A 24,433-nucleotide genomic window follows, 5' to 3' on the forward strand; every position below is an offset into this window, starting at 1 on the left:
ATGTTTTATAAGATACAGATCCTAAACAAATTATTTCCAGTGGTCCTTCTTCACCTTTCATGCACATATCAAGGGAGGAAAGTCCTGGGTGTCACAGGGGCAGAACTGGTGTCAGTGGAGTTCAGTATGAGCCTTGTTACAGAAGACACTTTTAAGATTGCCTATTGATTTACTGGGAACTCGGGCTTTGGGCCTTTTGTCTTTCAGCATTTCATAGGCTAAAACCTTTGTTAGGATCAAGCAAGGCAAGATAGCTAAGAATTCATGGAAGTAATATGGTACATCAATATTACACTGCTCTTATAAATCTACATGGGCATTTTTGGCAGTATACAACTGGCAGAGTCTTAAATTGGAAGGGTTTCTGTAAAAAGGATAGTGGATTATAGCTATAATGTGGCTAATACAGACCTGATATAAAATTAACCTCTGGGATTTAACCTTAGGGTCCAAATTTGCAATCACTTTAACCAGAAACCCTAGCACAATTTTATGGCTTGTTAAAAATATGGAAGATAGAAATCATTAAAATCTTACATTCTACATTTAAATTGTGGCTATTAAAAAGTTCAGTTACTGTGATTTCTGAAATTAACAAGTCCCGTTGGCCAGTTTTGTCTTGCATTCTCAGTTGAATATGATACTGAAAGCAGTCACAGAGACTTTGACTTGTGGTGTAATGATTACAGGTGTTCACTAGAGGTCACTATTAATAATACTTGGTGCTAATTTAAGGAACATATCTAAGGATTATAGTTGGTTTTTATGCTTTCAAGAATAGTTAATATTCTATGGTTCTCGGTTCATTGTGGGTTACTTCTGACCTCCGTGTCTTAAGCAGAAAGGTAAATACAAAGATAAATTAGCCAGAGAAATTTTAATTTTATGAGATGTGGATACATTTTACCTACTGTTTCTATGCTTTTGTACAGTTCCTTAAAAGGTCATGTGATCAGTAGATGGCATCACCACCTTTTTAGACTCACCCATGTCTGGATGTAAAGTCCTGGTCGCTTTTTACTGTAGAGTTATGATTTATATTCTTGCAGTGCTTCTTTTTATGAATGGTGTTTTCCAGGCCTACTGACTCATTTTTCCATCCCTGGTTATATAAGAACCACTGGTTTAGTACTTTGTATTCGTGTACTTTTATTTTCAGAATCCCCAGCATGATTTAGTTATCAGACCTGGTTGGTGGTAATATCTTCTGGTTTTATATTTTTGTACTAGACTGTTGCCTTCTGGTTTTCCTTTTTTTTTTTTTTTTTGAGAACATGAAAGATTTTTATAATTAAAGTAGCTGAAGAAAAAAAAACAGCCATAGACAATACAAAAACAAATCAGTGTGACTGATTCCAGTAAAACTTTATTTATGGACACTAAAATTTGAATTTGATATAATTTTCCTATGTCACAAAATATTCTTATTCTTTCATTTTCAGCTACTTAAAATGTAAAAATATTCTTAGCTCACCAGCAGTACAAAAGCAGGCAGTGGGCTGGATGCAACCTGCAGGCCAACATCTGCTCTAGGGTCTCCTCCAAAGCCTCAGAGTTGTTCTCTGCATCTTCTATACCCAGGTGGTAATGAAGGATTTTGTGGGAGATTTTAGGGGCCAGTCGTGATCCCACACCACCCTCTTCCCCATTCCTTTGACCAGAATTAGTTACAGGCCCTACCAGGATACCAGAGGTCTAGAAAGTACAGGCTTCTATGTGCCCAGGAAGAAAATGAAATGGTGTGGGAAAGAAATAGCAACATCTTTGCCATCAAATAATTTTTCTACATTTTCCATCCTTCTTGCCTTTTTTTTTTTGCAGTACATGGGCCTCTCACTGTTGTGGCCTCTCCCGTTGCGGAGCACAGGCTCCGGACGCGCAGGCTCAGCGGCCATGGCTCACGGGCCCAGCCGCTCTGCGGCACGTGGGATCCTCCCGGACCGGGGCACGAACCCATGTCCCCTGCATCGGCAGGCGGACTCTCAACCACCGCGCCACCAGGGAAGCCCCCTTCTTGCCTTTTTTTTTTTTTTTTTTTTTTTTTTTGCGGTATGCGGGCCTCTCACTGTTGTGGCCTCTCCCGTTGCGGAGCACAGGCTCCGGATGCGCAGGCTCAGCGGCCATGGCTCACGGGCCCAGCCGCTCCGTGGCATATGGGATCCTCCCGGACCGGGGCACGAACCCGTATCCCCTGCATCGGCAGGCGGACTCTCAACCACTGCGCCACCAGGGAGGCCCCCTTCTTGCCTTTTAAAAAAATATTTCTCATTTTTCTTTTCCCTTCCCCAGCTGGGTGGTTCAACTTCTCCAATTTCACTGTTTTAGTTTGATCTTTCTTTAAATATTTCTTCAAATATCTTTATCTTGAAGTTTTTCTTGACTCATCCAACCAAAAATAATCTCTTTCCTTTGAATCACCAAAGAAATTTGAACTTCTCTCATCACTTACTTTACCTTTAAGGGTAGATATTTATGAACTTTTTTCTTTCCCACCACTAGATTATAAGTTCCTTGAGGGTTGGTACTACTCATATTTTTAATAACAGTTTTATTGAGGTGAAACATATATCATAAAATTCACCCATTTAAAGAGTACAATTCAACATAAAATGCTGCAGCTGCTGAAAAAAAGTATGGCAATCCCTCCAAAAATTAAAAATAGAATTACCACATGATTCAGCAATTCCACTTCTGGGTATATCACAAAGAATTGAAGCAGGGACTCAAACGGGTATTTGTATAATCATGTCCATAGTAGAATTATTCACAATAGTGGACTAATGGTGGAAGCAACCCAAATGTCCATTAACAGATGAATGAATAAACAAAATGTGGTACATATATATATTCAAAGGGATGTTATTCAGTCTTAAAAGGTGGGAAATTCTGATACACACTACAACATGAATAAACCTGGAGGCTATTCTACTAAGAGAAATAAGCTAGTCACAAAAGGACAACTACTATTTGATTTCACTTATATGAGGCACCTAGAGTAGTCAAAATTATAAAGATAGAAAATAGAATGATGGTTGCCAGGGGCTGGGGAGAGGGCAAAATGGGGAGTTACTGTTTAATGAGTACAGAGTTTCAGTTTTGCAAGATGAAAAGCATTCTGGAGATGGATGGTGGTGCTGGTTGCACAACTCTGTGAATGTACTTAATGCCCCTGAACTGTACACTTAGAAATGGTTATGATGTTAAGTTTTATGTTATATATATTTTACCGCACTTAAAACATTTTTAAAATACATAGTAACAATGTCACCAAAAAAAAAGAGTACACTTAAGTGGTTTTTAGATATTCATAAAGTTGTGTAGCCATTGCCACAAAAAATTTTGGAACATTTCCATCACTTTAAAAAGAAACCCTGTACCCATTTGCAGTTATTCCTCATTGCCCATCCTCCCAGCTCCTGGCAACTACTAATCTACTTTCTGTCTCTATGGAGGCTCCTATTCTGGACATGTCATATAAATGGAATCATATAACAAGTAAACTTTTGCATCCAACTTCTTTAACTTAGCATAATGTTTTTTAAGCCTCATCCATGTTATAGGATGTACCATTTAGTTTTACGGCTGAGTAATATTCCACTGGAGAGACATACCACCTTTTGTTTATCCATGTTGATAGACATTTGGCTTGTTTCTTCTTTTTGGCTATCTTGAATAATACTGCTATGAACATCTATGTACAAGTTTTGTGTGGATGTATGTCTTCATTTCTCTTGGGTTATGTATATACCTACCTACCTACCTACCTAGGAGTGGAATTGCTGGATCATGTGGTAACTCCACGTTTAACATTTTGAGGAACTTCCAGCTTGTTTTCTGCTGCAACAGCACCATTTTACAAGTTGCCAGCAGTGAATCAGGGTATCAATTTCTCCACATCCTCACTAGAACTTGTTATTGTCTGTCTTTTTAAATTATAGCTATCCTAATGGGTATGAAGTGGTAGCTCATTGTGGTTTTGATCTGCATTTCCATAGTGACTAATGATGTTAGGCATCTCTTCATATGCTTATTGGCCATTTGTATATCTTCTTTGGAGAAATGTTTAATTGATCCTTTGCCTAATTTTATTTTATTTTTAAAAAATTTTTATTGGAGTAGAGTTGATTTACAGTGTTGTGTTAGTTTCAGGTGTACAGCAAAGTGAGTCTTATACATATACATATATCCACTCTTTTTTAGATTCTTTTCCCATATAGACCATTATAGAGTATTGAGTAGAGCTCCCTGTGCTATACAGTAGGTCCTTATTAGTTATCTATTTTATATATAGTAGTGTGTTTATGTCAATCCTAATCTTTCAATTTATCCCTCCCCCCACTTACCCCCTGGTAACCATAAGTTTGTATTCTACACCTGTAACTCTTTCTGTTTTGTAGATACGTTCATTTGTACCCTTTTTTTAGATTCCACATGTAAGTCATATCATATGATATCTGTCTGACTTACTTCACTCAGTATGAGAATCTCTAGGTCCATTCATGTTGCTGCAGATTCCTTTGCCTAATTTTAAATTGAGCTGTCTTTCTATTGTTGAGTTTGAGTTCTTTATATATTCTGATACAAGTACCTTATCAGATATATGATTTGAAAATATTTTCTCCTATTCTATGGGTTTTTTTCACTTTCTTTATTGTGTCCTTCAAAGCACAAAAGTTTTTAATTTTGATAATGTCCAATTTATCAATTTTTTTTCTTTTATTGCTTATGCTCTTGGTGTTATTTCTAAGAAACTATTGCCTAATCCAAGGTCATGAAGATTTACTCATAAGAGTTTTACAGTTTTAGCTCTTACTTCCGTCTTTGATCCACTTTGAGTGATCCACTTTGATCTACTTTTGTATATGGTGTGAGGTAGAAGTTCAACAAAATTCTTTTGCATATGGATATCAGTTGTCCCAGCACCTTTGTTGAAAAAGACTATTCTTTCCCCATTGGATTATATTGGCACCCTTGTCAAAAATTGAGTTTCCATAGATGTATGAGTTTATTTCAGGACTCACAATTCTATCTCATTGATCTATGTGTCTATCCTTATTCCAGTATCACACTGTCTTGAACACTGTAGATTTGTCAAAAGTTTTGAAATTAGAAAGAGTTTGTTCTTTTTTTTTTTTCTATATTGTTTTGGTTATTCTGGATTTCTTGTATTTCTATATGACTTGTAGGATCAGCTTGTTAATTTCTGCAAAAAAAAGTTGGATTTTTCATAGTGATTGCACTGGATCTGCAGAGTGATTTGGGTAATATTGCCATCTTAACAATGTTAAGTCTTTTGATCCACGAACATGGGATGTCTTTCCATTTATTTAGGTTTTATTTAATTTCTTTCAAAAATGTTCTTTTGTTATTAGTGTACAAGTCTTACAATTCTTCCTTAAATTTATTCTGAAGTATTTTATTCTTTTTAATGCTATTATAAGTGGAATTGTTTTCTTAATTTCATATTCAGATTATTCATTGCTAGTATATATAAATAAAATTGATTTTTGTATATTGATCTTGTATCCTGCAACCTTGCTGAACTTGTTTATTATTTCTAATAGTGTATGTGTGTGTGTGTGTTTGTGTGTGAATCCTACTTACTGTTATACCTTCTGGAGCACTTAATACAGTGCCTACCCTTAACTAGTATTCAATCCATTTGTAGTCCTTGAATTTGTATCTTTGAATGACACATTTCCACAGAAGCCTTCCATTCACTGAGTAATTTCTCAGTTTCCAATACCATTGAATCATTCTTTTTCTCCTTCACTCTTATCTGCAGGCTTGGGAACAATGGGCCGAGGCATTGCCATATCTTTTGCAATGGCCCAAATCCCTGTGATTGCTGTAGAATCAGACAAGAAGCAGCTAGAGACTGCAAACAAGATAATAACCTCCATCTTAGAAAAGGAAGTGTCCAAAATGCAGCAGAGTGGCCACCCTTGGTCAGGACCAAAACCCAGGTTAACTACATCTATAAAAGAGCTTAGTGGTGTAGATTTAGTCATTGAAGCAGTATTTGAGGAAATGAACCTGAAGAAACAAGTCTTTGCTGAACTGTCAGCTGTGTGCAAGCCAGAAGCATTTTTGTGCACCAATACTTCAGCCCTGGACATTGATGAGATTGCTTCTTCCAGTGATCGTCCTCACTTGGTCATTGGCACCCACTTCTTCTCACCAGCTCACGTCATGAAGTTGTTAGAGGTTATTCCCAGCCAATACTCTTCCCCCACTACCATTGCCACTATTATGAATTTATCAAAAAAGATTAAAAAAATTGGAGTAGTTGTAGGCAATTGTTTTGGATTTGTTGGGAATCGAATGTTGAAGCCTTATTATAATCAGACATATTTCTTATTGGAAGAAGGCTGTAAACCAGAGGAGATAGATCAGGTGCTGGAAGAGTTTGGTTTCAAAATGGGACCTTTTAGAGTGTCTGATCTTGCTGGGTTGGATGTAGGTTGGAAATCCCGAAAAGGGCAAGGTCTTACTGGACCTACATTGCCTCCAGGAACTCCTTCCCGAAAGCGAGGCAGCTGGAGATATTGCCCAATTCCTGATATGCTCTGTGAATCAGGACGATTTGGCCAGAAGACAGGTGAGGGTTGGTATCTTTATGATAAGCCATTGGGTAGGATTCACAAACCTAATCCCTGGCTTTCCAAATTTCTGACACAGTACAGAGAAACCTATCACATTGAACCACGTATCATTAGCCGGGATGAGATCCTCGAGCGCTGCTTATATTCACTCATCAATGAAGCATTCCGCATCTTGGGAGAAGGGATGGCAGCTACCCCAGAGCACATTGATGTGGTCTATTTACACGGGTATGGATGGCCAAGGCACAGGGGTGGGCCCATGTTCTATGCTTCCACAGTTGGGTTGCCCACAGTGGTAGAGAAGTTGCAGAAATATCACAGGCAGAATCCTGATATTCCCCAACTGGAGCCTTGTGACTATCTGAAAAAACTGGCTTCCCAGGGAAACCCTCCTCTGAAAGAGTGGCAAAGCTTGGCAGGACCCCGCAGCAGTAAATTGTGATTCAGCCTTTCAGGTTTTGCCTCACATGCTGGCATCAGGTAATGCTCACTGAATTTCAGTGAAACTAAATCCAAAGATCCAAAGTAAGCTTGCTCTGAAATGCAAAGCAAAAGAAGTAATTGGCCAGGTAAAACTCTTCTTTGGGTCTTCTGTCTGATGAAGATTCTAATGGGTCAGATCTTTAGGAATGTGCTTCCTATGCCTGGGAATCTGTCCCTATCAGATAAATCATTTCAATCTCAGTGAATAAACTTATGCTAACACCATAATAACTAAGGAAAAAGCCTCAGGAATAAGTTGAGGTTCCCAAGTTCTTTGATCATTGGAGAACTATGTCATTAATTATTCACTGATAAATGTATAAATTCATTTTGAGCCCTTTCAACCTCACACACATAGCACTGATAGGAAATCTTATGGACCCTTCATTCAACAGACACTCATCATGCACCCCTGAGCATTTTGTACAGCACTTGACAGACCTAGAGTCCAGAGGGGCATTAATACAGCAAGGAAGCCTATGATAAATTTCACTTCAGTCTCGGAGATGGAGTGAAGATGGTTGGCAGGGTAGAGTCAGCAGTGAGGATCTCTATGAGTGAGCTTGGAAAGCTGCCCAGGGAGAGGCAGAGGCAGTAGTCAGAGGCAGAGTATCAATGGCAGAACAGTGTTGAAGTTTAGGCAAAACACAATTGGGAGTTGGTGAGGAAACCACATACTTCAGACCAGAACGGGGAGGTCAGGGTAGCTTGGCAAGTCATGCTCAATATAACACTTCTGTCCAAGGCCCATGTGCACAGTTGTCCTTGCTGCTTGCAAGAGGCTCAGTAACATTTTATGATAATTTCCTCAAGACCACCGGATGTCCACAACCTGGTCTTTATTTACTCTTCTAGTCAAACAGAAGTAATGGAAAGTAGTTAAGTTGTTGACTTAGTGTAAGAAGAGATCTCAGGGATCTAACCTCCTCTAATTCTGTGATAAAGTCATGATGCATTTCCCGGTCATGATATGCCTTTGTGATGTTGGGTATGAAATCTTAGCAAGTCTAAAATTATTGTAAAACAAATTTTGTTATAAGTACTCTTTTTACTTTTTGCCTTGTATGATTAAATGTTGAGGGACTAGTCAACACAAAAACTTGTACACAAATGTTTATAGCAGAATTATTCATAATAGCCCCACATTGGAAACAACCCAAATGTCCATCAACTGATGAATGGATAAATAAAATGTAGAATAGCCATATAATAGGATATTATTTAGTCATAAAAAGAAATGAAGTGCTAATACATGCTACAACATGATGAACCTTGAAAATATTATGCTAAGTGAAAAAATAGGCAAACCTATTGAGATAGAAAGCAGATTACAGCTTGCCTAAGGCTGGAATGATTGGGGGTGGGGAATAGCGAGTGGCTGCTAATGAGTACAAGGTTTCTTTCTGGGTTGATGAAAATGTTCTGAAATTATTGTGGTGATGGTTGCATAACTCTGTAAATCTGCTAAAAATCATTGACTTGTATACCTTAAATGTGTGAACTGTATGGTATGTGAATTATATCTTAATACAGTTAATAAATAAGTAAACAAACAAACAAATGGGCTTAGGTTATTGTCCTTCAGGATGATGTAAATGAACTGTTTTTTTTACAATATTTTCACCAGTGAACCCAAACAAAATTACCAAAAGTTCTGATAGAGAAATCTTGAAGGAATATAGCATAAGTTTTCCATTGTAAAAAACAAACCAAAAAAACTTCTAGAGTGTGCTTTGAGTTGTAGTTCAATTTAGAATAATTTTTGAGATGTGTATTGCTGGATTTTATATAAATTGGTCCTTGAAATTAAAGACATCAATAGAAAAAAATTCCTGAAAATAGTAATGTGTGTAGTAATAGTAATAGTGTCTTAGTAAAATAGTAATAGTAAATAGTAAAAGTGTCTTAGTTTCAAATTAATTTAAACTTATTTCAAATTCATGCACACACCAACTTTTTCTTCTTTAGACCTTGAGTAGATTTCAATATTGAGTTCTCTCTTTTTTTTTTTAGTTCTTAAAACTTATTTTCATCCTACATTCTCCTTTAGATTGGGGTTTTGAAACTAGAGTGCCTATGAATGGATTTTGAGTCAATAATCCCTGAAACTTTATGCTAACATTTGTGTGTATGTATCTGAGTGCATTGCTTAGAAAAGGTGCCATATCTTACATTGTATTCTCTGACATGTCTATGACCCAATAAATGTTAAGGACCAATACTTTATATATTGATATAAAATGGGAAGAAGAAGCATGAGTTCAATTATCCTTATCTTGTGTCAAAGGAGGCAAAACTGATTCAAACTGTTACCTCTCACAAACAACAGTGGCTAATATGAAGAAACCTTTCCAGGATATCCCATCCCATTATTGAAAATGCACTTGCTTAAAGACTTATCTTGTTGTTGTTGTTGTTTTTGTTAATAATTTTAAAACTTTTTTAAAAAACACCTTCTAAGTGACATGTTAAAAATATGTTCTAATGGTAACTGACTCTGACAAGAGCTACATATTAGAGGCACCCTTGAAGCTTTGCCATAATGCTCCAGCTTTAAAGATGAGACTAATGATGTTCCTTAAATCAGGAAAGCCACCGTGCAGCTGTGGTTGCTATCTACTTATTCATTTCCAGCAGGAACAGGTGTGCTCGCAAGAAAGAAAATGAGGGATCCTAAACTCCCCTGATTAATGATGTGACAGAAATGTGCACGCAAATCATATTCCACAGCACTGTAGAAACCTGGAATTTCTAGGGTCTTACCCTTGTCTTTAAAATAGACACCTAGAAATTCAGAAATGTTGCAGATTCACTAGATTACCTGAACCCTCTTGGTAGCCATTGATGAAATTAGTATAAATCGAGTTCTCTGGACTATGTTTAAAAACAGCTTTCTTGGGCTTCCCTGGTGGCGCATTGGTTGAGAGTCCGCCTGCCGATGCAGGGGACACGGGTTCATGCCCCGGTCCGGGAAGATCCCGCATGCCGCGGAGCGGCTGGGCCCGTGAACCATGTCCGCTGAGCCTGTGCGTCCGGAGCCTGTGCTCTGCAACGGGAGAGGCCACAAGAGTGAGAGGCCCACGTACCGCAAAAAAAAAAAAAAAAAAAAAAAAAAAAAAACAGCTTTCTTCAAGAACAGAATAGTCTTTGACTCTTTTTAGGACTGTCAATGCCACATGGTTATTTTGCCAGTTTACGTGTATTTCGAGATTAACACACAAGTTACACTGCTTCCCTGCAGGACAGCAACATTACACAACTCTGAGGGACACCATTTATACCCTGCTCCAAGGGGCTGCCATTCACATAGAAATAATGTGAACAGTACCCTGTAGAGTTGTGCAACACCCAGTATTGTTTCCAGGGCACACCGTGTAGAGGTTTCAAGCCCCAAGACAGTTCCTTCTCTTTATTGCTGTAAGTATCTCTCTAAACAAAGTTGACAAAAGTAGAGGGAAAGTCTCCATTTAGATTGGTGTCTCCAGTGGACCAAATTTTTAGAAAAGATTACGTTTGACCCTTGAACAGCTCGGGTTTGAACTGTGCAGGTCCAATTACACATCGATTTTTTTCAATGATAAATACTTTTGTACTACACCATCCACAGTTGATTGAATCTGCTGATACGGAGGAACCATAGATACTGAGGAACTGTGTATATGGAGAGCCCACTATAAATTATACGTGGATTTTTAGACTGGGAGAAGGGTCAATGCCCCTAACCCTAACCTTGTTCAAGGGTCAACTGTATGTCTTGTCTGTTCTTCTTAGTAATTTTTTTTCTAGCACCCTGAGAAAGAGGAACATGAGAGAGATGAACAGGGCTTTTAATTCTTGTCAAAGAATTCCAGGGTATTTTAATTGTAATATTTATTTGTTCTTTTTCACCAAACCTAAAATAGCCTAGCTGAGTGATGCCTGAAAGCATCTGATAAAATGACAGGCACAGAGCTGATGCAATCAACCTTGTGCCCATCTTTCCACCTTCTCTAAGAGAGCACAGAAGCAGTTGCTAATTCTGGACATAATATGAGATCCTTAGGATGGGGTACAGCAAAACCTTCTCCAACCAAATCATAAGTGCACTTGGATTCCTGAAGACCACCAAGGCCTAAAGAATCGCTGATTTGTAAGTTTTGGCAGAGACTGTTGGCTGTCTACCAAAGTCTCTCTTCTTCTCTAGCAATAAACTTCTCAATTTTTAGCTGAGTATTTGGTTGTTCAGAATAAATAGTATTATTGTCAGCTTCTCTTGCATCCAGTTGTGAACATGTGATTGAGATCCAGACGATAGGATGTAAGTGGCAGTGTCACATGGCAGATTTTGGGAAATTACCTTAAGGATCAGATGATATGCATCCTTTTCCTGTTTCTTTTTTTTCCCCTTCCTCCATCTTGCTGCCTGGAACATAGATGTGAAGGCTAGAGGTCAACCCACTATACTGGACCACAAGGACAAAATTCCCTAGGGATAGCAGAAAGGAAGGCTGCAAAGAGCTTGGTCCCCCAAGACCTCATGGAGCAGAGTTGCTACTCTGCCTTCCAACAGTCATTTGTGTGAGAGAGAAATCAACTCCCATTATGGGGAAGACCCTGTTATTGTAGTTCTTTAATTCCTCACAGCTGACCCTAAGTAATGCAGGTGGGGTCCAAGAATGAGTGGGTTTTGTTTTGTTTTGTTTTTGTTTTTGTTTTTCTCAGTGCCATAGGTCATTCTGACACACTGGCAGCTTTGAGAATCTAATCTCATTAAACAGGATTTCTTGTTTTAAGAAAAACAATTTTTTGCCAGTGTGATGTGTTTTTCAACTTGATGTTGACTTGCTAATAAACTTGTATGTTATGTTTCACATATAATTGTTGTAGGCAATTCATGGAGACACCACCAAGAACCTGAACATAATTTAAAAACTAGACCACAAGGACAAAGGGATAGCAGAAAGGATTACATGAACTGAGTAGGAAACAGTCTCACAGGCATACTTAAACCTCAAGTTGACTCCTACCTGATTAGAGATGAAAACACTAACAAAGTATGTGCTATCAGAAGGAAAGATGGAAAGAGAAATAATTCAAGAAGCAATGTCTCTCAGCACTGACCAAAAGGGAGGTGCTGGATCTGGGGTGCACAAACCTGCTCACTAGATCAGAGATCTCTAAAATGGGGTGCCCCTACCGAAGATGGTGTGAAAGATGATCCATAGAGGTGCAGACAGAAAATATTTAGAACTACTCTTGCTACTTATTTTTGTCTAAAAAATAAGAGATTAGGGCTTCCCTGGTGGCACAGTGGTTGAGAGTCGGCCTGCCGATGTAGGGGATGCAGGTTCGTGCCCTGGTCCGGGAGGGTCCCGCGTGCCGTGGAGCGGCTGGGCCCGTGAGCCATGGCTGCTGGGCCTGCACGTCCGGAGCCTGTGCTCCGCGGCGGGAGAGGCCACAGCGGTGAGAGGCCCGCGTACTGCAAAAAAAAAAAAAAAAAAAAAGATTAATCTTTATTAATATTTCCTGTAGATAAGAACACTGCTGTCCTCACCAGGTTGTGTCTCAGACAGCCACATGTCAGGAATGGAGTGTCATGAGGGAAGAGGGCGAGTTCCAAAATGTAGAGAGGTTGACAGTGGCGTCCTCCCTTTTACATTTGCTTTCAGCATATTGAGAAATATTGCAAATTATGTATGCTGGGCTAAGTGGATATTTAGACTAAATTATTTAATTTAGCTAAATTAACCCTCACAAAAGATTCCTTCAAAGAAAGTACCCTTAAAAATAATCTTTGAAAGAAAGAACAGTTGAAGATAACACAAATAATGCAAGCAAAGGAGTCAGATCAGGTAAGAAGTTGGTCAAAAAATTGAAATTATCAAGAAGATTATTAGAAATATTGACTTACAACCTACCATTCATGATGAAGCCTGCCTGTCCTAAGTGTGTATTTTGTCTTATATTAGTGAATAGCAGTATGAAACCATCACCTATGCAAAAAGTTTTAATACATTGTTTATTTCATCACTATCTCATTCTTTATAAACTTCTATGTTATTGTGTTTAAAATGTACATATATGTCAATATAATAGCAAAAGTATATAATTTATAAACATCCTATTATTATGTATTAGAGATGTATACTCAAAATTTATGTGATGTGCTACCCAGATCCTCTTTTAGGAATGAAAATTTTATTCTCCGAGTTGGTAGGAGTGTTACCAGAAAATGGCCTTCTTTTGGGGTTGCCTTGCTCAAGGTCACAACTTCTTCCAAAAATAGCTTGTTGGGGGGGATGAATTGAGAGACTGAGATTGACATATATACACTATTGATACTATGTATAAAATAGATAACTAATGAGAACCTACTGTATAGCACAGGGAGCTTTACTCAATGCTCTGTGGTAACCTAAGTGGGAAGGAAATCCAAAAAAGAGGGGAATATATGTATCCATATAGCTGATTCACTTTCCTGTGCAGTAGAAACTCACACAACATTGTAAAGCAACTATACTCCAATAAAAATTAATTTTAAAAAGTAGCTTGTAGGACTTCCCTGGTGGCGCAGTGGTTGAGAGTCCGCCTGCCATTGCAGGGGACATGGGTTCATGCCCCGGTCCAGGAAGATCCCACATGCTACAGAGCGGCTAGGCCCGTGAGCCATGGCCGCTGAGCCTGCACGTCCGGAGCCTGTGCTCTGCAACGGGAAAGGCCACAACAGTGAGAGGCCTGCGTACCGCAAAAAAAAAAAAAAAAAAAAAAAAAAGTAGCTTGTATTCAATGATTGCTCAACTCAGGAGTGTAAGCACCTGATCTTCTTGCCCCAACTCTGAAGGGCTGACATAGCTTTCGAGCTCTCAAGGACATTGGGCTGGGGCCTTCATATCCAATAGCAGCTGAACTTCTCTCTCTGCTCATTCCTGCTTCCTCCCTTCTCCTTCACAGGTGTTAATCCCAAGAGCCCTCCCTAAACAATCTGCACACTCATCTCCATCTCAGAGTCGGCTTCCCAGGGAAACTGCAACACTGCAGGTACATGATTAAAGATGTTTGGAAACCATTGATCCATATGCTATCAACTCTTTTGTATTTGTGTAATAGACTTCTGATTTCACATGTTATCAGTTTTTATAAACAGCTGTGTGTGCAAGAAAAGAATGTGCATTCTCTGTTTGATGAATCTAGGATGCTATTCTAAGTTCGAGCTTGCTAATTATGTTGGTCAAGTTTTCTCTGTAGCCCTGCTGACGCTTTATCTAAAGTCCTGCCTCCTCCTGTGATTGGGGTCAAATACCCAGCCAGTGGGGGGACGCCTTTCCTTGATACAAAAAGCCAGGACTGACTGAATGGGCACATATAGCTTTAAAATGATCTTACTGTGTTTCTGGCAGAAGCATTTCCCTTCTAGGAACCATGTCTTCTAGATCTCACGGTGTTAATTTCTGGTACAGGAAACAAAGCTCTCCAAGTGGGTCACTGGCCGTGATGATAAATGGGGCCACTTTTACTTTCAGTCTTTGGTTCCTATAACCTTGTATTTTACCTGTTAGGGACATAGCACCATATAACAGTTGTTGATTCAGGATGTGAACTGCATCCTGGAGGATGGTACCCCATCCTCACAGGATATAATCTCCAAGCTGGAACCTCAGTAATACCTTCTGAGAGATATTCCATTATTCTATTAGGAAAGCTAGTAGCTTCTGGGCGGTGTAGTATCTGATCGGAACAGGGAATCCATGGTCATATGCTTACCTCTGTACCACCTTTGTTTTTTTTTTTCTTTTTTTTTTTTTTTTTTGCTGTATGCGGGCCTCTCACTGTTGTGGCCTCTCCCGTTGCGGAGCACAGGCTCCGGATGCGCAGGCCCAGCGGCCACGGCTCACGGGCCCAGCCGCTCCGCGGCATATGGGATCCTCCCAGACCGGGGCACGAACCCGTATCCCCTGCATCGGCAGGCGGACTCTCAACCACTGCGCCACCAGGGAGGCCCTGTACCACCTTTGTTTTAAAGCATGCCCTTTGGTCTGATGCAATATTATGTGAGTTCTTATTATACTGGCTCAGATCCTCTTGAAGTCCTTGGAAAATGAAGCCCTGCAGTCAGGAAAGGAAAACCCTGGAATATGTGTCAATTCCAGTCAGGATGAATCACTGACCTGCTGACTAAAGAGTATCGATGTAGTTGGCTTACCACCGAGTGGTTGGTTGGTCTCGCCATGACAACTTGCATCTGGGGCAAGTTGTACATTCAGCAATTAGATCAGCCCTGATGAGTGGACGTCCATTCTGTTGGGCTCATGCATAGCTTCATCCCTACAACCAAGCCTTCTCTGTCATGGGCCACTTGTGCCAGCAGCACTAATGTGGGTAATGATAGTGGCCGGTTGATGTCCACTAGCCTGGTCACTCTGTCTACTTGGTTGTTTAATTCATCTTCTGTGGTAGATGTTTCCTGGATGGAATTAACATGTCATGCACAGCTCTTCACACTTTGTGCCCATTCCCATCAGTGCATCCCTCAATTCCCCAGTTTTTGCTGTCTCCTATCTTCCAATATTTCTCTTTCTGGTCCCTGACCAACCACCCAAGCCATTGCCACTGCCCACTCAAGCCACCTCTCTGTCTTTTTTTTCCTTCTTCCACCACCTGCCATGGCAGTTCAGTATATCTACTTCACCATGTGTGTGCCATCACTTTCTCCAAGCCTCCAAGAGCCAACCTAGCACTGTGTTAGTAATATGTGTCCTAGAGCCTGCCTGGGCATTAAATCCTGTATCATGGAAAAGGTTTCCACATCAGTAAACTCACTCTGCCAAAGTTCATGTTCTGCCACTCTTGATCCAGCGCCCTCAGGATCCACTCCCAAACATAGTCTCCCAGCTTCTGCCAACACCTCTTGGCTGGATCCTATACCTCCTTGAGGATATAAACCCTTTCTTCCCTTAGTCTTAACACTCCCCTAAATGGGTTATTTTGTGACTTAACTCTAGTTATTGTTCTGATGCCCAGAAGGGGAGTTATTTCACGAGCTGAGTGTGTGTCTTGCATAACAGAAGCCCTTGAATTGTCTTTGAGCAAGGGTGAAACACAAGTCTTTAGGAAGGAGGGGCTGGCCTCCTCTGCAGGCCCAAAGTATTCAGGGGAACTCAGAATTTGATATTTTCAAATTCACTGAACCAGATGTCCCCGTTGCCAGTCGCAGGGTCCCATTTCTTCTCAATCAAGGCCTTAACCTTGGCAAAGCAGAATTGCCATGAGAATTTACCCTTCTCTGAAACTCCATTTTCCTCATAATTAAATCCTGGGCCTGACCTCTGCTTTTTCTATCCTGTGACTACAGGAGATAAGTCTGTCTTATATGCTTCCAGGGAAGCCCTCTGAAATTCACAGTTTGTCTTAGATTGGTAGTTAATCACCTTCACACCTTTTATTGTATTCCTCCAGGACAGGAATAAAGTCCCCAGCAACAGCCCTCTGAATCCATTACAACTTTCTGTAACCTCTTAAAGGCCTGAAAAATGCCCTTATTACCTTTTATGGATATCCCATCCTAACTTCTCCACTGATGAAAGTTTTAACTTTTGTGCAATTACAGCATGCTAGGCGCTTTCAATACTCCACTTACCACCAGATGACATTTTCATTGCCAGTTGGCTGGTTTATAATCCAGCTCTAAAATCCCATTTCAGATTTTGCTTCCTAGGACCACTTCTGTTAGCAATTGGCATAGAGCAAGTTTCCCAGGAAAGAGATTCTGAAATAGAGATTTCCATTCAGAAAGTCTGCTGGTAAGTGCTCTTGGGTATAACACCTCTAAGGGAGTGGAGAAAGCAAGAAGGAGCAAAAGGAGGAGTTGAACTGTGAGGCAGATGTAGCAGAAGCTTCAGCGGATCTTTGGGGAGCTCTGAGGCTCAGACAGCCCTTCAGAGATGTCCTGAATTGAGGCAGGGGGTTGGGCCTTTGTACTTTCACCTTTTTGGGTGTGGGTTGCCCCCAGGGAGGGAGGCATGGCCTTGGACAAGGCATCTACCTTCAGCCAAGGTGAATATCCTTGGGGGAACTCAGGTCCTTGGCTTCTCCCAGCAGCTGAGGGAATAAGTGCCTTGGTACTGAAAGGGGGGACCTGGACCGTGCACCACAGCATCCAGTACACAGCTTCTGCCTTGTAGACCTTCCATATCACTCTCCTCACACCTTGTCCCTGCTTTGGTCATTCACTACAAGAAGCCCCATACTCCCAGCCACCCCTCATCACCTGGACTCTCACCCCTATACAGCTCTGTATATCTCCTAATCTGATGCCTTGTCTTCCTCAGCTTTCTAAATTCTTCCCTTGAGTCCTCTAGAATTCACGATTTCCATCAGCAAAATCTCCTCTATTCTTATATGTTCTCTGAACATTCCTTCGTCTTTGTGGCCTAAATTCTTGAAGTCTTAAAGGGAGTCTCCAGTGAGTGGCTTCACCAGCCAGCTTCTGAATAATCGAGAAATAAAATAAAAAGTAATTGTGGGGGCCAAATATCACCTTTCTTATTGGTAGAGGCCAGATTGGAGGATGTGGGTTTAGTATATTAACCCTGTGGACTTGATAACTTTGCACCTGAGAAATAGACCACCCCACATAGTCAGCAGCACTGGCCCATACTTTTTTTTTTTCTGAAGCCCTCATTTATGTCATTTTAAATAATTCTTTATTGTATGTAAATTGTCTCAGCCCCTTTTTGGAAACATGTGAGGTATAATTAGAAGAAAAAGAGAGGTAGGACTCTCAAAAACAGATGAATGAAAACAGGATGTAACATGTGTTATGTGCCAAATGAATAATGTAGAATATTACTACTGGAATTCTGAGAAGGAAATGGTCACTAAACAATTAAAGCCCACTAACCTCAAGGAGGCTATACTATTATTATACAAAATACTTCCCCAGGCCATTCATTTCCTCACTCTTCTACATGACTATTTCATACCCCTTCTTTTCCTGAATTCCATTGCCTCCTTCTCTGTCCCCCTTCTCTGCTGATTGCTTCCTTTACAGAAGAAAATAGAAGCAATCAGAAGAGAACTGCCACAATTACCCACCAACACATCTATCCACTCCCCTGCATCTGAGCTCATATATCCTGCTGTCCCTCCTATTTCTGTGAACCAACTATCTGTGTGCCTTTCAACCCCCAACTCCTCCACTATGCTGTTATACCATCCCCTTTCACCTGCTCAAATGCATCACCCCAGCGAGCCTCTCCTCTTCCTTCTGCTTCATCAACTGCCCTCTTTGTAGGCTTCTTTCCAACCAGCACGTAAACACTGTGTAATGTCTTCCATCTTAAAAAAAATCTTGTTTAGAAAAAATTTCTGGGCTTCCCTGGTGGCATAGTGGTTAAGAGTCCGCCTGCCAATGCAGGGGACATGGGTTCGAGCCCTGGTCCAGGAAGATCCCACATGCCTCGGAGCAACTAAGCCCATGCGCCACAACTACTGAGCCTGCACTCTAGAGCCCGTGAGCCATGACTACTGAGCCCACTCGCCGCAACTACTGAAGCCCTCATGCATAAAGCCCGTGCTCCACAACAAGAGAAGCCACCGCAATGAGAAGCCCAGGCACTGCAACGAAGAGTAGCCCCTGCTCGCCACAACTAGAGAAAGCCTGAGAGCAGCAACGAAGACACAACATAGCCAAAAATAAATTAAAAAAAGAAAAAACTTCTGTCTCAAAAAGTCTTGATCCTGTCTCCCCTTCCAGCTACCAGCACTTTTCACTTCTTTCCTTCATAGCAAACATCTATACTGATTATTCTCACTGTTTCCCATTGCTTCCCTCTCATTTTCTCTTGAACCTATTTCAATCGGACTTGTGTCCCCATCACCCCACCAATAATGCCTTTGTCAAGGTCACCAGTGGCTATTTTATTGCTGAATCTGATGGTCAATTCCTGGTTCTCATCCTACTTGATTCATCAATCATTCCCTCTTCCTTAAAAAGCTTGCTTCATCTGATTCAAGGGTACCACCTCTCTTGATTTCCTCCACCTCACTAGCCTCCTTCTTAGTTTCCACTGCTGCTTCTCTTTCTCCCTCACCAATAAATGTTGGAAAGTCCCAGGGCATAGTCTTTAAACCTCTTCTTTTGTCTATGTACACCTACTCTCTTGGTGATCTCATTTAGCTTCAAGGCTTTAAATATCATCTACACACCGAAAACTCCTAAAGTCACACCTTCAGCCTGGACCTCTCCCCTGTTTGACTGTCTACTTGACATCTACATTTGGATGTTTAATGGAGATCTAAAACTTAACATGTTCAAAATCGAGCTCTTAATATTTGCCAGCCCCACAAATACAGACTTCTCCTGCAACCATTCCATCCTGCCAGTTGTTCAGGACATAAATCTTAGCGTCATCCTTGACTCTTCTCTTTATCTCACTCTCCACATCTAATCCATCAGCAAATCTTGGTGGTTCTACCTGCAAATGAATCCAGAATCCTACTACTTATCACTGCCTCCTCTGCTATCAGCTGGGTCTAAGTTTTCTCTCACTCGAGACAAAAGCATCCTAATGGGACTCCCTGCTTCCCTCCTTGTTTTACTGTGGCCTTATCCACACAACACCAAGAACAACTCTTCTATTCAAAAGCTCCATGGCTTCCCACATCATTTAGAATAAAAACGAGATTCCTTACAATGCCACGAGGCCCTACATTATGTAGTCCCACTACCTCTCTGACTTCAGCCCCTATTTCTCTGTTTAGATCATTCTGCCCCAGACAACCTCCTTGGTGTTCTCTGAATATGCCAAGCAATCTCTCACCCCAGGGCCTTTGCAAGTCCTATTCTGTCTACCTGAAACTCATGGCCCTCAGCTATCTGCATAGATCGCTTTCTCCCTTTTTTACCTTCTGTTTCAATGTCACCTTGTTAGAAGGTCCTTCTGACTATCTCACATACAAGAGCAACCATCCCCTTCCTTGTTACTCCCTGTCTCCTTGATCCTGCATTTTCTCCATAGCACAATTACTGTCTGACATATTATATGTTTGTTTATTTGCTTATTTTCTATGGCCCTTCCCCTGATGTAAGTTTCTTGAAAGTAGGCATTTTGGGTGTTTTGTTCGTTGTTCTAATTGGAACCTAGATCAGTGCCTGGTACATAGGTGATGCTCAATATACCAGTTGACCCTTGAACAATGTGGGGGTTAGGGGTGCTGACTCCTGTGCAGCTGAAATCCATGTATAACTTTTGTGTCCTCCAAAACTTAGCAAATGATACCCTACTGTTGACAGGAAGTCCTACCTAAACAGAAACCATCAATTAACACATGCTTTGTATGTTATATGTATTACATTCTGTGTTCTTACAGTAAAGTGAGCTAGAGAAAAGAAAATGTTATTAAGAAAATCATAAGGAGGAGAAAATACATTTACAGGCTGTACTGTATTTATTAATACAGTTAGTTTAGGTTGTCTGTTTACAAGATGAATCATCTGTCTGTCAGTACCTACATCAATATTGTCTTATACGATACAGAACATGGTAGATATTATCCTTATTACTAACACTAGATGTCAAAAATGAAAAGATAATGTGAAAAAGAAATTTGTATTTATTTACAGGTATAACGATTCATGCATCAATAACAAAGCAGCAGCAGTATGACTGCTTTGTGGTAGCCTAGCCTATATGTTAATGAATGAATTGTTATGAAATTTTTTTTTTTTTTTGGTATGCGGGCCTCTCACTGTTGTGGCCTCTCCCGTTGCGGAGCACAGGCTCTGGATGCGCAGGCTCAGTGGCCATGGCTCACGGGCCCAGGCGCTCCGTGGCATGTGGGATCTTCCCGGACCGGGGCACGAACCTGTGTTCCCTGCATCGGCAGGCGGACTCTCAACCACTGCGCCACCAGGGAAGCCCTGTTATGAAATGTTTATGGCATAGAGTGTTACAGTCATATTCATAATACAGTATTGGAAACATTGTTGCATTAAGAGAACCCACTTACCTGTGATGGTAGGGTGATACACAGTTTACCCAATTACCAGAGAGAGGCATACTGTACAGTAATGTAATTCTTTGAAAGCAAAGTTATATAACAGAAAACTAACACATTATTAATTTTATATTAAATATCACTCACCTTATGCCTATGTTAGGCTAGACTAGTATCTACATATATTTTATGTATTTCTTATATACCTTTTTCTTAAATTGTTCAATTCTAAGCTATGTGGCTCGTTTGTGAATTGCTTCAAATTGTCGCAGATCTCCAAAAAATTTTCCAATATGTTTATTGGACCCACACAGTTGAAAAGTTGTGTTGTTAAAAAAAAAAAAAAGGAAAGTGTGTTGTTCAAGGGTCAACTGTAATTATTAAAGAAGTAAAAATCTTAATTTACCCCTTGTCTGAGGCTTGCCATTCTAAAATATTATACCTCATGTTCTGCATGCTGGAGATTAGCCCAGGCTATCTTAGGAACACTAAAGGAAAGTTGTAGAATGATTGCTCATCTAATGATTGTCTGTTTAAAACTGTCTAGCACAGCTTAATGTAAGGTGGTATAAAAACTAAATTTCCATTGGTAACCTGACTTATGACTTGTCTACCCAACTGTAACTACAGAATGCATGATCCAATAAAATTTTTCCTAATTTGTGATTTGCATTAAAAATACTTACAAAGAACTAAAAATAAAATGACACTTTTTACAACTTAAGCTTTTATTTAAGACAATAACATTACATAATTATAAAATTCAAAAATATTTGTTATTAGAATGTATGAAAATTTGAAATCTGAACTGTTGCAGAAAATCTAAGTTTTGCTCTACTTTTGTATTTTCAGTTATTCAACTGGTCCTCAGTAATATCCCATAATTTAGACTCTATGCCAGAAAATGGAACAAAATTAATGAAGTAAACTTTAAATAAATCATTCCATGAACTGGGTATATTGACAGTAGGATTTTTGCTGCACTCCCCACTAGATGGTGCTGCTAAGAAGTTTTCTTAAAAATTCCAATTTAGAGATACAATTTTAACCAAGCAATAGAATATCATTCATACGTTTAACGATAGTTCTGTCATAAGATTTGTTTTTAAAACTTTCAACAAAATGTTCTGTGGGCTCCTAGAGCTTGTGTGTAGATGTGATGTGGGTCAGTTTTATAAATAATAGGCAATCTGAGCAGGTGGAAATTGGAGAGAGAATTTCAGCCATAACAGCATTTGATATTATTAGATTTCCAGCGATCATCATGTAGTTGGCTTCCAATTACCTTTCTCAAATGTAAAAAAATTACAATAGATGTACATAATTTTCTTGTAGATCTTGTTCAAGCTACCAAAATGAGTATTGTAATACCCTTTCAATTAAAAAACCCAGTTACTGGGGCTTCCCTGGTGGCGCAGTGGTTGAGAGTCTGCCTGCCGATGCAGGGGACACGGGAAGATCCCACATGCCGCGGAGCAGAGCGGCTGGGCCCATGAGCCATGGCCGCTGGGCCTGCGCGTCCGGAGCCTGTGCTCCGCAATGGGAGAGGCCACAGCAGTGAGAGGCCCGCGTACCGCAAAAAAAAAAAAAAAAAAGTCCACATGCCACCGCAACTAAGAGGCCCATATGGCTCAAGGAGGATCCCGCGTGCAGCAACTAAGACCTGGTGCAGCCAAAAAACCCCAAAAAAACAAAAACAAAAACCCAGGTACTGGGGCTTCCCTGGTGGCGCAGTGGTTGAGAGTCCGCCTGCCGATACAGGGGACACTGGTTCGTGCCCCGGTCCGGGATGATCCCACATGCCGCGGAGCGGCTGGGCCCGTAAGCTATGGCCGCTGAGCCTGCGCGTCCGGAGCCTGTGCTCCGCAACGGGAGAGGCCACAACAGTGAGAGGCCCGCGTACCACAAAAAAAAAAAAACAAAAAAAAAACCCAGGTACTTATTCTTATGTGGTTCATGAAAAGCCAGCTTTATTAATTCTTACAAATATGAGAAGAGTGTTAAAAATAGTAATTCAACAGTTGGATTGATGGTTCTTTCTGTGAAGAGATTTGGTCTATAAGACAGAAAAATCAGTGTTTTTTCCAGGGTATAATATAAGCTGTATTCCAATATAGTAGCATGAGCTATTGGTATAATATAACAATTATAACATTAGGAAAACCTAATGGATATAGGGGGTCAGACTCTACAATCTGCTATAGATTTGAAGTTTTAATGGAAATTTGAGGGTCAAAGTCCTCTTTTATTTTATCCTCTGTGGAAATTGAATCTTGCTGTGAGAAAGCCATTGCATTTTCTTCTTCTTTTTTTTTTAAGACGTTGGGGGTAGGAGTTTATTAATTAATTTATTTTTGCTGTGTTGGGTCTTCGTTTCTGTGCGAGGGCTATCTCTAGTTGTGGCAAGCGGGGGCCACTCTTCATCGCGGTGTGCGGGCCTCTCACTGTCGCGGCCTCTCCCGCTGCGGAGCACAGGCTCCAGACGCGCAGGCTCAGTAGTTGTGGCTCACGGGACTAGCCGCTCCGCGGCATGTGGGATCCTCCCAGACCAGGGCCCGAACCCGTGTCCCCTGCATCGGCAGGCAGACTCCCAACCACTGCGCCACCAGGGAAGCCCTGCGTTTTCTTTTCTAGATTAAATTTCAGCCTCTTTACCTTTTACAAATTGATTCTATTTTCTATCTTTTAATTACTGTTGTCTTCCCAGGTTTATTGAGATATAATTGGCATACAACAGTGTGTAAGTTTGAGGTGTACGGGATGACTTGATATAAGTACATACTGGGAAATGACTTCCATAAGGTTAATTCACACAACTGTCACCTCACCTAGTTACATTGTGTGTGTGTGTTGAGAACAGATAAGAGGTACTCTCTCAGCAAAACAAAATAGTATTGTTAACTTTAGTTACCATGCTATACATTAGATGCCCAGAATGTATTCAACTCTAAGTTCGTACCCTTTGACCACCTTCACTCATCACCCTCCTTCCCCCACCAGCCTCCAGTGACCACCAATCTACTATATCTACGAGTTTGGTTTGTTTAGATTCCACATATAAGTGAGATCATATATATATAGTATTTCCGCGCCTGATTTATTTCACTTAGCATAATGTCCTCAATTTTTATCCATGTTGTTGCAAATGGCAGGATTTAATCATTATCGTTACTTTCTCCTAGTGTTACCAGAATTGGGATGAGAAAAGGGAAGCCGTCATTTACATAATCATCTACGTTTATTTACATAAGTTATAAGTCTATCTGAGCACGTGAGAGGCAGATGGGAGGGGAAAGGAGAGGAGCCTGGTGTGGGGGTTGGAACTTCAGAAAGGTCTTCTGGGACTCCCCTTTAGGAAGACGGGAATCTGG

General features: G+C 40.5%; 1 protein-coding gene across 3 annotated transcripts in view; it reads left to right on the forward strand.

Moving 5' to 3' along the window:
* The window catches only part of EHHADH (enoyl-CoA hydratase and 3-hydroxyacyl CoA dehydrogenase), a 55,487-nt gene extending 46,705 nt beyond the window's left edge, over nt 1-8,782 (forward strand). For 2 of the 3 annotated variants that reach the window (XM_082625297.1, XM_082625298.1), the window contains one exon: nt 5,786-8,782. In XM_082625297.1, the coding sequence (XP_082481423.1) occupies nt 5,786-7,047 (1,262 nt within the window). In that variant the 3' untranslated portion in view covers nt 7,048-8,782. The remainder of the gene's footprint in view (nt 1-5,785) is intronic. The other variant, XM_082625296.1, reaches the window with a different exon arrangement.
* Nucleotides 8,783-24,433: the final 15,651 nt, after the last annotated feature.

This window comes from Mesoplodon mirus (assembly GCF_964341445.2).
Source record: "Mesoplodon mirus genome assembly, chromosome: 6".
Taxonomy (NCBI): Eukaryota; Metazoa; Chordata; class Mammalia; order Artiodactyla; family Ziphiidae; genus Mesoplodon; species Mesoplodon mirus.